Source organism: Pimephales promelas, chromosome 14 (assembly GCF_988280905.1).
Source record: "Pimephales promelas chromosome 14, fPimPro1.hap1.1, whole genome shotgun sequence".
NCBI classification, from domain to species: Eukaryota; Metazoa; Chordata; class Actinopteri; order Cypriniformes; family Leuciscidae; genus Pimephales; species Pimephales promelas.
This window is the reverse complement of record NC_142782.1, coordinates 3,234,456-3,246,577: the sequence shown is the minus strand read 5'-3', so window position 1 is coordinate 3,246,577 and position 12,122 is coordinate 3,234,456. Positions and strand designations below refer to the sequence as shown.

The following is a 12,122-nucleotide window of genomic DNA, read 5'->3' as shown; positions in this document are numbered from 1 at the left end:
ATATAATGGACTTCAGTGGGAACCAAACGGTTCAAGGTCCAAAAGAGAGTTTCAACTGTTGAAAGGGCTTTAAACGACACCAGACGATGAATAAGGGTCTTATCAAGCGAAACGGCCCTTTGAACAGTTTGCACTGAAAGTGTCATTTGGACCTTGAACTGTTTGGTTCCCATTGAAGTCCATTATATGGAGAAAATCCTGGAATGTTTTCATCAAAAACCTTAATTTCTTTTCGACTGAAGAAAGAAAGACATGGACATCTTGGATGACATTGGGGTAAGTAAATAATCAGCAAAAGTTTTTTTTAAAAGTGAACGACTCCTTTAAGATGATACGGGCAAAACATCCTAACCTGATAAACTTGTGGTCACAGGCATTAATCATGGCGAGGAAAGAAACTATGAGGCCCAAAAACAAAAGTTGTGCTGGCTAATTCATAAGAAATGGATCTTCATGCTTGAGTCACTGGTTTTCATGTGTACGTTCCTCAGGAGATCCGGCTGTTCAAATGTGTGAAGCGCTAATGCCTTCCGCAACGGGGCAGTCGTTGAATCGGACACGTGAGACATGGACTCGCCAGCTTATTAACACCTGCGCTCTCAGATCACACACATTAGGTGGGGTTCATTATGATAAGAACCGTCGAGCAAGCAACGCCATTTCTCAAAGACTGTGCGAGGCGTCACTTCTGTATTACATGCTCTTTTCTTCATTTAAAAGCCACGAGGGACTAAATACTCTTCAGCTTTCGAGAATCCCATATGCAAACTTGGTCAAAGTTTACCTCGTTGACTTTTCCCTAACCCTCCGAATCTGTGAAAGGCATCATAAACTGATCTTTGATCAGGTTAAAACATCATTAATGTGTAACTGAAAACACATGGCCGCTCTGTAGAGGAAACGTCCGTGTCTTATCTAAACGTTCCAGGAGGTTTCCTACTGTAGACCCCACAGGGATTAAGAGTGTCCCGCTGAGACTCACGCTGGCTTCGCTTCGGGCCTCCAGCAGCTGATCTCAAACCAGTTTGGCCAGGGACGATCTGGAGGAAGTGGCAAAGTCATGGCCAAGACCAACACACTGAAGAGTCGAGTTTTATTGTGATGATGACGTTTGGTTCTCAGAGGGTTTTCCCATTCAAAAGAACAGGAAATGCTGAGGAGGAGAACAAAAGAGATTTTGATCATGTCTTTAAACCCGGTTCCATCGTCCCGTATGGCAGACTGGAGTCAGGAGGTGTTAGCCTCTGCCATTTGCTGCTCGTGTGTGTGGACACTCGTATCGTCACTCAATAGTTTAACAGCTGCCAATACACAGGGTCTCTGTGCTGGGATCAGACGGCTGTGGGGTCTATAAAGAGCCCCCCCGCCATGACCCGACGTGAAATCTCACACCTTTCCCTGGCATTAACCATGCAATCTTCTCTTTTGATGCTCTAACTGGCCACTTTAAGAGCTCAGGTACGGGCCGTCCCGGCTGAAACACAACACGCACACTCAAACGTGTTCAGGCTTGATCAATGCCACTGAAAAATGGGTGAAATATGGACAAACCCAGTTATATTTGGTCAAATCTTTTTGGGTTTGTTTATATTCAACCCAAATTTAGGTTAAAACAACTGCATTTTTCAGTCTAGTGTAGTTTGAAGCATTTCCTTAATGCGGTGATCTTCTTAAAATCACAACGAATCATTTCTAGTCAGTAGAAATAATTGGGAGTCGTTTGGATTGAATTATGTCCCGTTTTAATTCATTTAAAAAATGAAAAAGGTTAAATTACCCCAAATTTCCAGGGTTTCCATGACATAATACCTTGACGTAATGGGAACGTAATGTCTTAAAATGGTATGAGTTTGTGGTTAATTAAACCACGCCATGGTTTAAATCAAAGGGAGTAAATATCATAGGGATGCACGATATATCGTATATCGCATCGTAATGTTATCGTTATCGGCCTGGTAAGAAAATGTGGCCGATATATTAAAGCCGATAAATAATGTATTGTTCCCTTCAGCTGAGACACTTGTTGAGCACTGTTTATGTTTTTTAATTTCTTGAAATATGATTGAAATTTCTTCAAAAAATGAAAATACGGTTTGCAAATTTGTTATATCGACTACATAACACTATAATGAGAACATCATTTTAATCGTGCGCTTGGGACATGGGTTTAATTGTGAGTCTTTTGTTTTTGTAATCAGATTCTCAAAATTAAATATCGGCCGATATATCGGTTATCGACTTTCAAATATAAAGAATTATCGGTTATCGGTATCGGCCAAAATTTTTATATCGGTGCATCCCTAAAATATCATCAGTCAGAAACATTAATGTAATAGAGACTATTTTTTTAAATCCTTATTATTTTATCATCTGACCAAGTTCAAAGTTATATCAGTATTTACTTTTATAGCATTAAGAATTAGCTTTTACTAAGTAATTTTGTTATGTGCTTTTCTCATTCTATATATCACATTCATTTTAGTACTCAAATAATTTACTACAAGCTTTTCTCCGTCTAATATTTATATTTTTGCTTTATTCAATAAATGAAAATGATTGTTAATATTTTTTTAGATTTTATTACTACGTCTTTATATTGCTTTTAGTATTACTTAGATTATATCCTTAACAGGTCAGATTACATTTCGCCATTGGCTACAACAAACACCCCGAGGCCGTCTGATTGGCTCGTTCGCCAAAGCCCGACATCCTTCCGACCAATGACCCGACATCATCACCAGAACCACATATTGGCCTTAATTTAGATCAAAGTCCAATTATGACTCATACGTATTGGGTTGGATGGAGGCCAACAGACGGACACAGGAGGCAAACAATCACCACCTACCCCCCAACATCCCCTAAATAAAAGATCTGACACACATTTGGTCCCGTATGTAAGAAAACAAACCCTTGGCGTAGTGTGCCTGACAAAGGGAGGGAATGACACATTGGCAGCACTTCATAAGAAACCTCTGGCAGCTGCTAATGGGTCTTAATGGCCTTCCTCGAGTCTGAGGGCTTCACACCGGCCCGGGACACTGCCTTTGACATGGCCTGGCTAAAACACACGGGGTGGTCACTGTGAGGAGATGATGTCACCCGTTCTCAGAATGCACTTCATCTCCCTGCCATTTTGATCACATGGAAGCTAAAAGAAAGCACACGCATAAACAATCCTTTAGAGTAACTACAAACACGCAAGTTATTTCATCTGAATGAGACGGACACGTCGCAAGCTCATTCCTTTTGTCGCAGTTACAATTCCAGCACTTAAGGGGGCGATAGAGCGAACGTCTGTGCAATGACATAAATATCAATGTTAAAAAAAAAAATCCGTTTTTGATTTCTTAACTCTAAAACCGTATTCTGGACAAATGTGGGCAAAATAGTTTTGATTTATTTTTTTAAAAATACTTCCCTTGATCTGAGCGGTACAAGACTTGGCTACTTTCCCTAAGTTTGCCTCCTGAACACACACATTTTTTTTCTGACTCAATTCTACAATGTTAAGTGGGTGAAAAAAACCCTCCTTAATCTTGTATTTGGGTCAAAAATGGGCATAGAAATGAATGGGAAAAACTGTAATTTAGAGCATTCTAAAATAAGCCAAAATAAGACACCAGGTGACAGCAAAGTCGCTTCATCTTTAGGTTTCAGCTCTAAGAACTTATTGGAATGATATTTTAATGTTGTTAAAAAAAAACCCATAAAAATAGCATAATTTACATAGAAAATATGTTACTTTTTGAAGTAAATAAATTCAAAAATACCCCCAAAATAAAAAAAACACCATAAATGGATAGACAAAACTTTATCGAAGACTGTAATTTATAATAAATAAAAATTAGGACCACATTTGTCCACAATTACAGGATTAAGGTCTATAAAGTGAATACGGTTTGAGGTGTCTTAATCTAAAAAAAACAACAAACACCAAAGATCAGGTAAAAATATCGTAAGTGTATTTTTGGTTTTGTGACATCATCAATGCAGCAAGTCAGAAATATCAATGTTCTCAGATAAAAAGCCTGAGGACAGAATAATGAATACCCCATATATCTCCAAAGAGCACAGAAAAGCTCCCAGACCACCTCGTCTTACATTCTCAACACAAGCGTAGAGAGACAGAGCATTCAAAACACGACGACAACAGACAAAATATTCATTTACAAAGAGGAAAAAATAGAAACATCTCTTTTTCAGTGTACAGGTAGTTTGGTCACACATGCTCAGTGCATCGAAACATCTCAAAGTCCTCATGAGTTGAAAAATTCTGCACTCCAAAAAATACTGGTAGCTAATTTATCCGTCTACAAGTAGAAAACGTTCGGTAAAAAACATTCCTTCGTCTCACTGACTGTGGAAAAACTCTGATTTGGCTGCCAGCCATGATCATACAGACACGCTCCGAGTAAAGCAGTGCTACTTCAGTTTCAAAACTAAATCCCACACGGCAAAAACCCAAACAACTGAGGTTAGGGCACGTCTCTTTGGTTAAAGGGACAGTTCACATAAAAAGTACGTTTCTGTCTAGGGCTGTCAAACGATTAATCCAAAATAAAAGTTTGTGTTTACATAATATATGTGTGTGCACTGTGTATAATTATTATATATATATATATATATATATATATATATATAAATACACACCTACATGCTTGTATATATTTAAGAAATATTTTCATGTATATACATTTATATACAAATATAAATAAAAAATGTTTCCTAAATATACATGCATGTGTGTGTATTTATATATATAAAATAATTATACACAGTGCACCCACATATATTATGTAAACACAGACTTTTATTTTGACAGCCCCTTTTCTGTCTTCACTTTCTCACTATTATGTCATTATAAACTCGTAAAGAACACAAAAGATGTTTGTCAGGATGTTCCCGCTGCTCTTTACCATACAATGAAAGTAAACGTTGGCTTTAAAATTGTCAAAAAGCAGTGATAGTGAACGAATACAATAAAAAAGGTGCATTTTGTCGCTCTTCATCCACTTTCATAGTATGAAACATGCTGCCGAAATTCTCCTTTTGTGTTCCCCGAAAGAAAAAGTCACACAGGAGTGAGGTGAATGAAAAAAGCAACGTCATTTTTGTGTGAACTTTCCATTTAACCGTTCAAAGAGCCAAAAATAAGGGATCAGCACCATTTTTAGGCTTTTTCATCTCATAAAAGAAGGCCGTGACGTTTTGCCGTAATCCTTGAAAAGAAAAAAAGCTAGTTATATCACATTCATATTTAATTGTGATATGAATAACAACGGTCACATCTTCTCAGTGCTGGTGACACGACTAACTCTTTCAGCCGCTGTCTTTTATAATCCTCAAATGGAAAGTTAATAAAACTACAAATGTGTGTCGAGAGACACTAAGAGGAATACAACAGCGATGGAATTTTTGGTGTCTTGATATCTTTAACCAATACAGTAATCTATAATAATTGAACTCTTGAAGTGCCATGCAGAAATGTCTAGGACTCTCCTAAACTCTAGACGCAGATGTACGTGAAGCCAGCTCTGAGAGAAGAAGTTATGGCACACATGCAGGAAAACACAGGAAAAAAACAACACCACTTTCGACTCCTGACGTTCCTTGTTTGGTTGCAATGCCACTGAAACTCGGTAGTGATATGACTCGTGTTTATTTTACACCAAACGTCAAGCAAAACCTACTTCCTGTTAAATCTGTAAACAACGTCGTGATGGATTTAATGCCCAGGAAACTCTCGAGTGAGTCAAATTGCATTACACAAACTGCCACTATTACACCATCCATCCAGAGTTTTTCAGACTCTCCAGTGAAAATGGCACTTTGCAGGATCGTACGCGACGAAATAAACAACAGAAGAACGTAGAAACCCAGTCCATGCTTAGCAGCAGAGGAGCAAAAACAACAGGACACGAGTGCCAGGGTAGGAAAAAGCCCTTTCGCGCGATAGAAAACCAGACGAAGGCCATCAGAGTCAGATGTCCATGTAGTCGTCCTCCTCATCGGACTCGCTCTCCAGCGACGACTCCTGACTCGACGTCTCCTGGACCTCCAAAGCGGGCTGAGCCAGAGTGTCTTTCTTCACGTTCGCTGCCGACTGAGAGGACAGGATCACATTCTGACGGGACAAAGAGAAAGAGAGCATCTCATGACCCGCAACTTAAAAAACCATTTCAAAAAGTGTCCAAATACTTTAAGTACCATGTACTTACATTGAAACGAATAATTTGATACAATGGACTTATTGTGTAAATACAATACATTTAAAAAATACCAGCATGTAATTACAGCGTTGACTAATTTATGTAATTACATCTGTAATTACACAGCTGACCCACCCCTTACACTTAAACCTACCCATACCACCACACCTGTCCCTAACCTTACCCGTATCACACGTCAATAGCAGCAAAAGTGTTTTACAATACAACATGAGCACAATAAGTACATTGTACTTATTTTTCAATGTAAGTAAAGCCACTTAATATAAAGTGGGACCCTTTTTTGGGTCTTTGTATCTGTGGATGTGTCGATACTAGGGGTGTAACAATACAAAAATGCAATAATCTGTATTGTGGATAGTTCACCTAAAATAAACATTACTTTGTGAGAAAAAAAAAAGAATCAAGTTTTCAGAGTTTTAGTGTCAGTACTATAATATAATGTTGAATGTAATGTATAATAATGCAATAGGGGAAAGTGTGTTGGTCCTGATAATGCCAAATATCTTGTTACCAGTAAAAAGTGTCCTACATTATTTTAAATATATCTAGCCAATGACAGAGTGAAAGCATATTCATCTCAAATAATTCTGTGTTTTCAGCTTCAGAATCATGAATATGTTCATTCTGGTGTCTGTATTGTCCTGTGCGTTGGGTTTCCAGCACCAAATCCGAGACTATCCATTTACACACACATCTAGCATTTTAATTTACTGTACATTTTGATTAGGGCTGGGTAATAAATATCAATTTCTCAATATTAATCGATTCTCGTTTTTACGAACCGATATCGATTCTTAAATCTCAAGAATCGATTAGTCATCCTGTTTCGTTTGAATGAATGGGACATTGTATCGCGGCTGCGCGCAGCAAAAAAAAATTCGCAATAATCTTTGTCCTTTGTTACTATTGATATTAAACAAAGTGTCAATTTTCAAATTACGTCCATTTTCTTTAGAAATTCAAAAACATAAATAACGTTTTGGCGCTGTGGCGTGAGATCGCTCTGGCGCAGCTCAAGAGAAGCAGCAGCGCTGATCTCTCTTCCGGCTTAATAATACCAGTCACAGCGCCAAATAAACATGAAAGTGTGTTAAAAGATAGAGTACAACTTATTGAAATCTGTATCATGTCACATTGATTCACTCAATCAGCGTTTCAGTTAAACAGCTTGTAATCAATGTCATATTTACCTCAGAAAACCCACATAAACTCGTTAGTCAGCTAGAAAAAATAACTCTAGAGAGGAGCATTTTGCTAAATATATACACCATATTACATATGCATTATAATCTTAATGTTCTTCAATATTTAATGCATATTTGAATAATTCTGGCAAGTTTTTATGACAGCCACCATTTAAATGTTTATATTTCATATGATCTTCTTATTATAAAAATAAATAAAAGTGTAATTTAAGTGTTTGTATAGCTACAAAACAGTTCATTATTACCTTCATATTAGGATAATGAAGCCTATAGGCTACAACTAGACTCCCATAGTTTACAGCGTTAGTTAAGAAATTTGATTTCCTTGAGAAAAGTTTCCATTTATTGTAACTGATATCCAAAATAATCGATATTGAATCGGAATCGAATTGTAAGCTTGTGAATCGAAATCGAATTGAATTGTGAAATCTGTGTCAATACCCAGCCCTAATTTTGATCATGTGTTTTGGAGTATGGCAATAATAATATCATATCGAGTCAACACTGTACACCGCTCGTCTCGAGGATCAGCCAGCTCCAGATACGGACCTTGAGTTTCTGTTTGGTCTCCTCAGAGATGCTCCCCTTGGGCGAGAGCAGGGTGGGGGTGGGGGGCGTGACGGTGATCTCGGGCGGGAATTTGGTGACAGTGGAGGGAATCACCAGTTTGGGCATGTTGGGGGGGATTCTGGAGCGGATGCGACTCGGGTCAGCCTGCTTCCACTGCTCACTTTCTGGAGGAATCAGGAAACACTCACATGTTATTATTCTAAAAATGTGACCAAATGAAGTAGAGAATGAGTAAGTGTTATTGGTAAAACTTTACAATAAGGTTCATTAGTTAATATATTAACTAACCATGAGCAATACATTTTTACTGAATTTGGAAATCTTTGTTAATGTTAGTCAATAAAAATACAGCGGCTCATTGGTCATGTTAGTTCACAGAGCATTAACTGATGTTAACTTTATTTTACAGTGTAATTATATATTTAAGTACTGAGTAATATTAAGTTACTACATAGGATTAGGGTTTGGTTGAGAGCATGTAATTATGCATAATTTACTGTTATAACTATGGTAAGTAAATGTATATATTTAACAATGACACTGTAAAATAAAGTGTTACCCAAGATTTTAATAAAGTATTAGTAAATGTTGAAATTAACAAAGATTAATAAATTCTGCGTAAATAAAGTTCATGCTAACTAATGTAAGTGTAAAGTGTTACTGTGTTATTGTTGATTGACATATTTATAATTCATTTAACAAATAATTACACTAGCGTTCAAAAGATCCAGTTTGGTAAGATTTTTTTATTGTTTCTTTTGCTCACAGAGGCTGTGTACAAAGCTGTATCAAAGCTCAGAGTCACATGATCCTTCAGAAATCACTCTAATATGAGGATCTGATGCTCAAGAAACTGATTATCATCAATGTTAAAACAGTACAGAAACAGTGATACATTTTTTTCAGGATTATTTGATGAACAGAAAGTAAAAAAAAAAAAAACTATTTAAAAGCTAACAAAACTATATCATTAAAAATATCTTTACTGTCACTTTTGATCAATTTAATGCATTTTTTTCTAATCTTTAAAGATAAATACAAATTTCCAGAAAATGTTTCATTTTTTAAATGGTTTATTGAAGAAATAATTGGTTAAAAATTGTCTAATAACGGTTTATTAGCCAAAATCTATTAAATTTGTTGATGCACATTACATTTTTGTTGAGTATCGTTATTGACACATCATGCTTTTATGGCTTGTATGATATCGTGATTCATAGTTGAGGAGGAAGAACAGCTCAGTTTTATTCACAGGCCCAAACTGGCCAAATATATGCAATTTGGTGCAGATGCTGATATATATAAGGCCAAAAAGAAAGATGAAATTCTGATGCTTGATTGTAAATCAATAAGATCTTTATAACAGACTACTGACATAAAACGCATATAAATATCAGTCGTCACTCTATATCTGCCAATAACAGGTCTTGGTAAGATGATATTTAAGTGCTAGTAAATCTAAGTGGCTTCATTCCAGTAAGTGTTCATCTTAACAATATAGAAGTTAAAATCATTAAAGATGATTTTAGTAAGCAGGATGTTTGTACAATAATAATAAAAGGCTTTTCAATTGCTAAAAACCCTAAAACAGGTATTTTCAGCTCAGTTTTGTTCTTGACGACAGTTTCGAGGTCTTAAAAAGCACCTCTCATATCTGATACAGCAGGCTTTAAGGACTAATGAGCCCAAATGAGCACTTCACTTCTTGACAATAGACAGCAGTGTTGCTCCTGCATATTGACTGGTAAACATGAGGAATCTGCAGTACCTGTGCTGGTGTGTGTGGAGCAGGACGGCCACTCGTGTGTGTTGTGAATCTGAGAGACACTGGCCATCATCTTCATCTGCTGACACAGGTGAGACTCATGCTGACGGTACAGCAGACCCTCAGACGCTGGCTCCTCTCGCTCCTCTACACACACACACAGTCAGGATGAGCCACATTCAAAACTCTTCTGTGAGTGCAAATCAACTGAATTCTGCATTAAAGCGTCAAATACATAATGCAAGCACATATCATTTATTTACAATTTTCATTTTAAGTTTTGTTACATGCTTTTGACTTTTTTTTTAGCTGGATTTTCAGTTGAGGCGGCAAAATTGTAAATGATTCTCTTTTTAAGATTTTAATCTAATATCTATATTCTATTCTATTTTTTTGAATTAAGAAAAATAAATGTTAATAGCGCTGCATATTTTATGAAGGTTCATTTAATAACTGTCACCCTCCCACTAGGGGGATATTTAAGTTAACTTCAATATTTTCCTACTAAATCTTAATGTAATCATGGCAAACAATATATCGTTGGAAAGGTCTAAGACTCAACAATACATATTTGTTGATAATTTTGCAGAAAAAAAATATATGTTGGAAGAGCAATGGATTAAAATATGACAAGAGTGCGCATCAAAAAAAAAATCTGTATCATTACAGAAGTTTTCACCTTTGTAACAAAAAGTCAACAACCACACTTTTAATCATTCAAACTTTGATTTGCATGCTAAAAGTTCACAATAAAACATATATAATCTAGTATTTGTCAATAAAAAAAAGTATATTAAAAGTCTAGTATTTGTCAATAAAAAAAGTATATTAAAAGTATATTATTTATATATATTATTATCTAAAATATATTACATTTATCATAAATTAGGTATCATTTGAAAGCTTACGAACTCAGAATTCATCCTGTGAAAACTGTTTTGAAATTGGATGTTGCGTTACCATAGAAACGGTACTCTAAATTATTTTATCAGGCTCCGCCCCATCATCATGTTTCATAATTTATGATCAAAAAACCTTTTCTAATCATGACAAAACACATTGTCAGAAAGGTCTGAGTCTTAAGGTTACATATTTTGTGACAGAAGTGATATTTGGACAGAAATGTATTAATATTTCATGGCAGAATGCACACAATTAAATTCAATGGAATTCAATGTCGCCCGGTGGCTATTTTTGGTATTACGCCTAAACTGAATCTCATGGGAACTTCAATTTTTGTGATATCAACTTCAAATTTGGAACACAACTTGTTTAGACATATGGCTTTGACTGTCATTTTTAGGCTGAAACCTATATTAATTTAGATATATTTTTAATAAAAGAAAACATATTTTATTACATTTTCATCACAAAAAACTTAAACTTCAATAACTTTTATATAATTTCATTCTATTAATTTATTCCACTTCAGCAATAATCTGCCAAGTATTTTCTTTTAAAAGAGACAGACCATAAATATTTAGTCCAAAGGATTCATGAATTACAACCGCTTAAGTTTGGGTAGTGCATTTTCAAGTCAATGCTCAAAAAGGGTTAAGACTTATTTTAGACCTTCTTAAGATCAAGTAAAGAAAATGTAAGGGAACAAAATACATCAACATGTTCTCTAAATGTAAATGTTTAGGGTGAAACACTTCCAACATCTGATCTGATTTTTACCTCGCAGAAACCTTGAAACAACAACAATGCTGACGCATATCAACACTAAGATGATTTCGGCCTTTATTTTTCAGTGTTTATGGAGTATAATGTGTCTAAGATATGAGAAAGTATGCTACATATAGTATGGCTGTGTGCATCTAAGCATGCTTATGTTTACCGCCTGCTCGTGATGAAAAAGAGTTTGACAAGCTTTAATACGACAGAAACTGATTTTAAAGACAGCTAACCGGCTCAAACCCCATTATGTTGTAGAACATCATGCACTTTCATTTGGCCTCTCAAGGACACACACACACACACACAGTCGTATACATGCACGCTTAACACAATCATGTACTTGAGCATTCATCCTTGTTTCCTTAGTAACAGAGCATGACACACAGAACGCATCAGCCACCCTAAACGACACGCACACAACACAGGAGGAAGTGAGACGGCTGGCTCCATTAGTTATGAAACTTGTTGAAGTTATAAACTGCATGTTGATCCCCAACAGGAGTAAATCATAAACAGTATGAACAAAAACACTTCTGATCACATGCCTGTCAACTGAGCGCCACCCAAAGCAGCGCCCACTAAAAAAGGGTGTGTTTCAAATAATATAACACACACTACTCATACTTCCTGTAATACAGTGTACTCGCTTAATCTGAACTTCTCTGGATA

General features: G+C 36.1%; 1 protein-coding gene across 6 annotated transcripts in view; it reads right to left on the bottom strand.

Moving 5' to 3' along the window:
* Positions 1 to 3,943: 3,943 nt before the first annotated feature.
* Positions 3,944 to 12,122, bottom strand: part of cabin1 (calcineurin binding protein 1) — a 154,608-nt gene continuing 146,429 nt past the window's right edge. For all 6 annotated transcript variants that reach the window (XM_089119272.1, XM_039675057.2, XM_039675058.2 and 3 more), the window contains 3 exons: positions 9,777 to 9,920; positions 7,988 to 8,172; positions 3,944 to 6,127 (listed from right to left, as the gene is read on the bottom strand). In XM_089119272.1, coding sequence (XP_088975398.1) covers positions 5,984 to 6,127; positions 7,988 to 8,172; positions 9,777 to 9,920 — 473 coding nt within the window. In that variant the 3' untranslated portion in view covers positions 3,944 to 5,983. The remainder of the gene's footprint in view (positions 6,128 to 7,987; positions 8,173 to 9,776; positions 9,921 to 12,122) is intronic.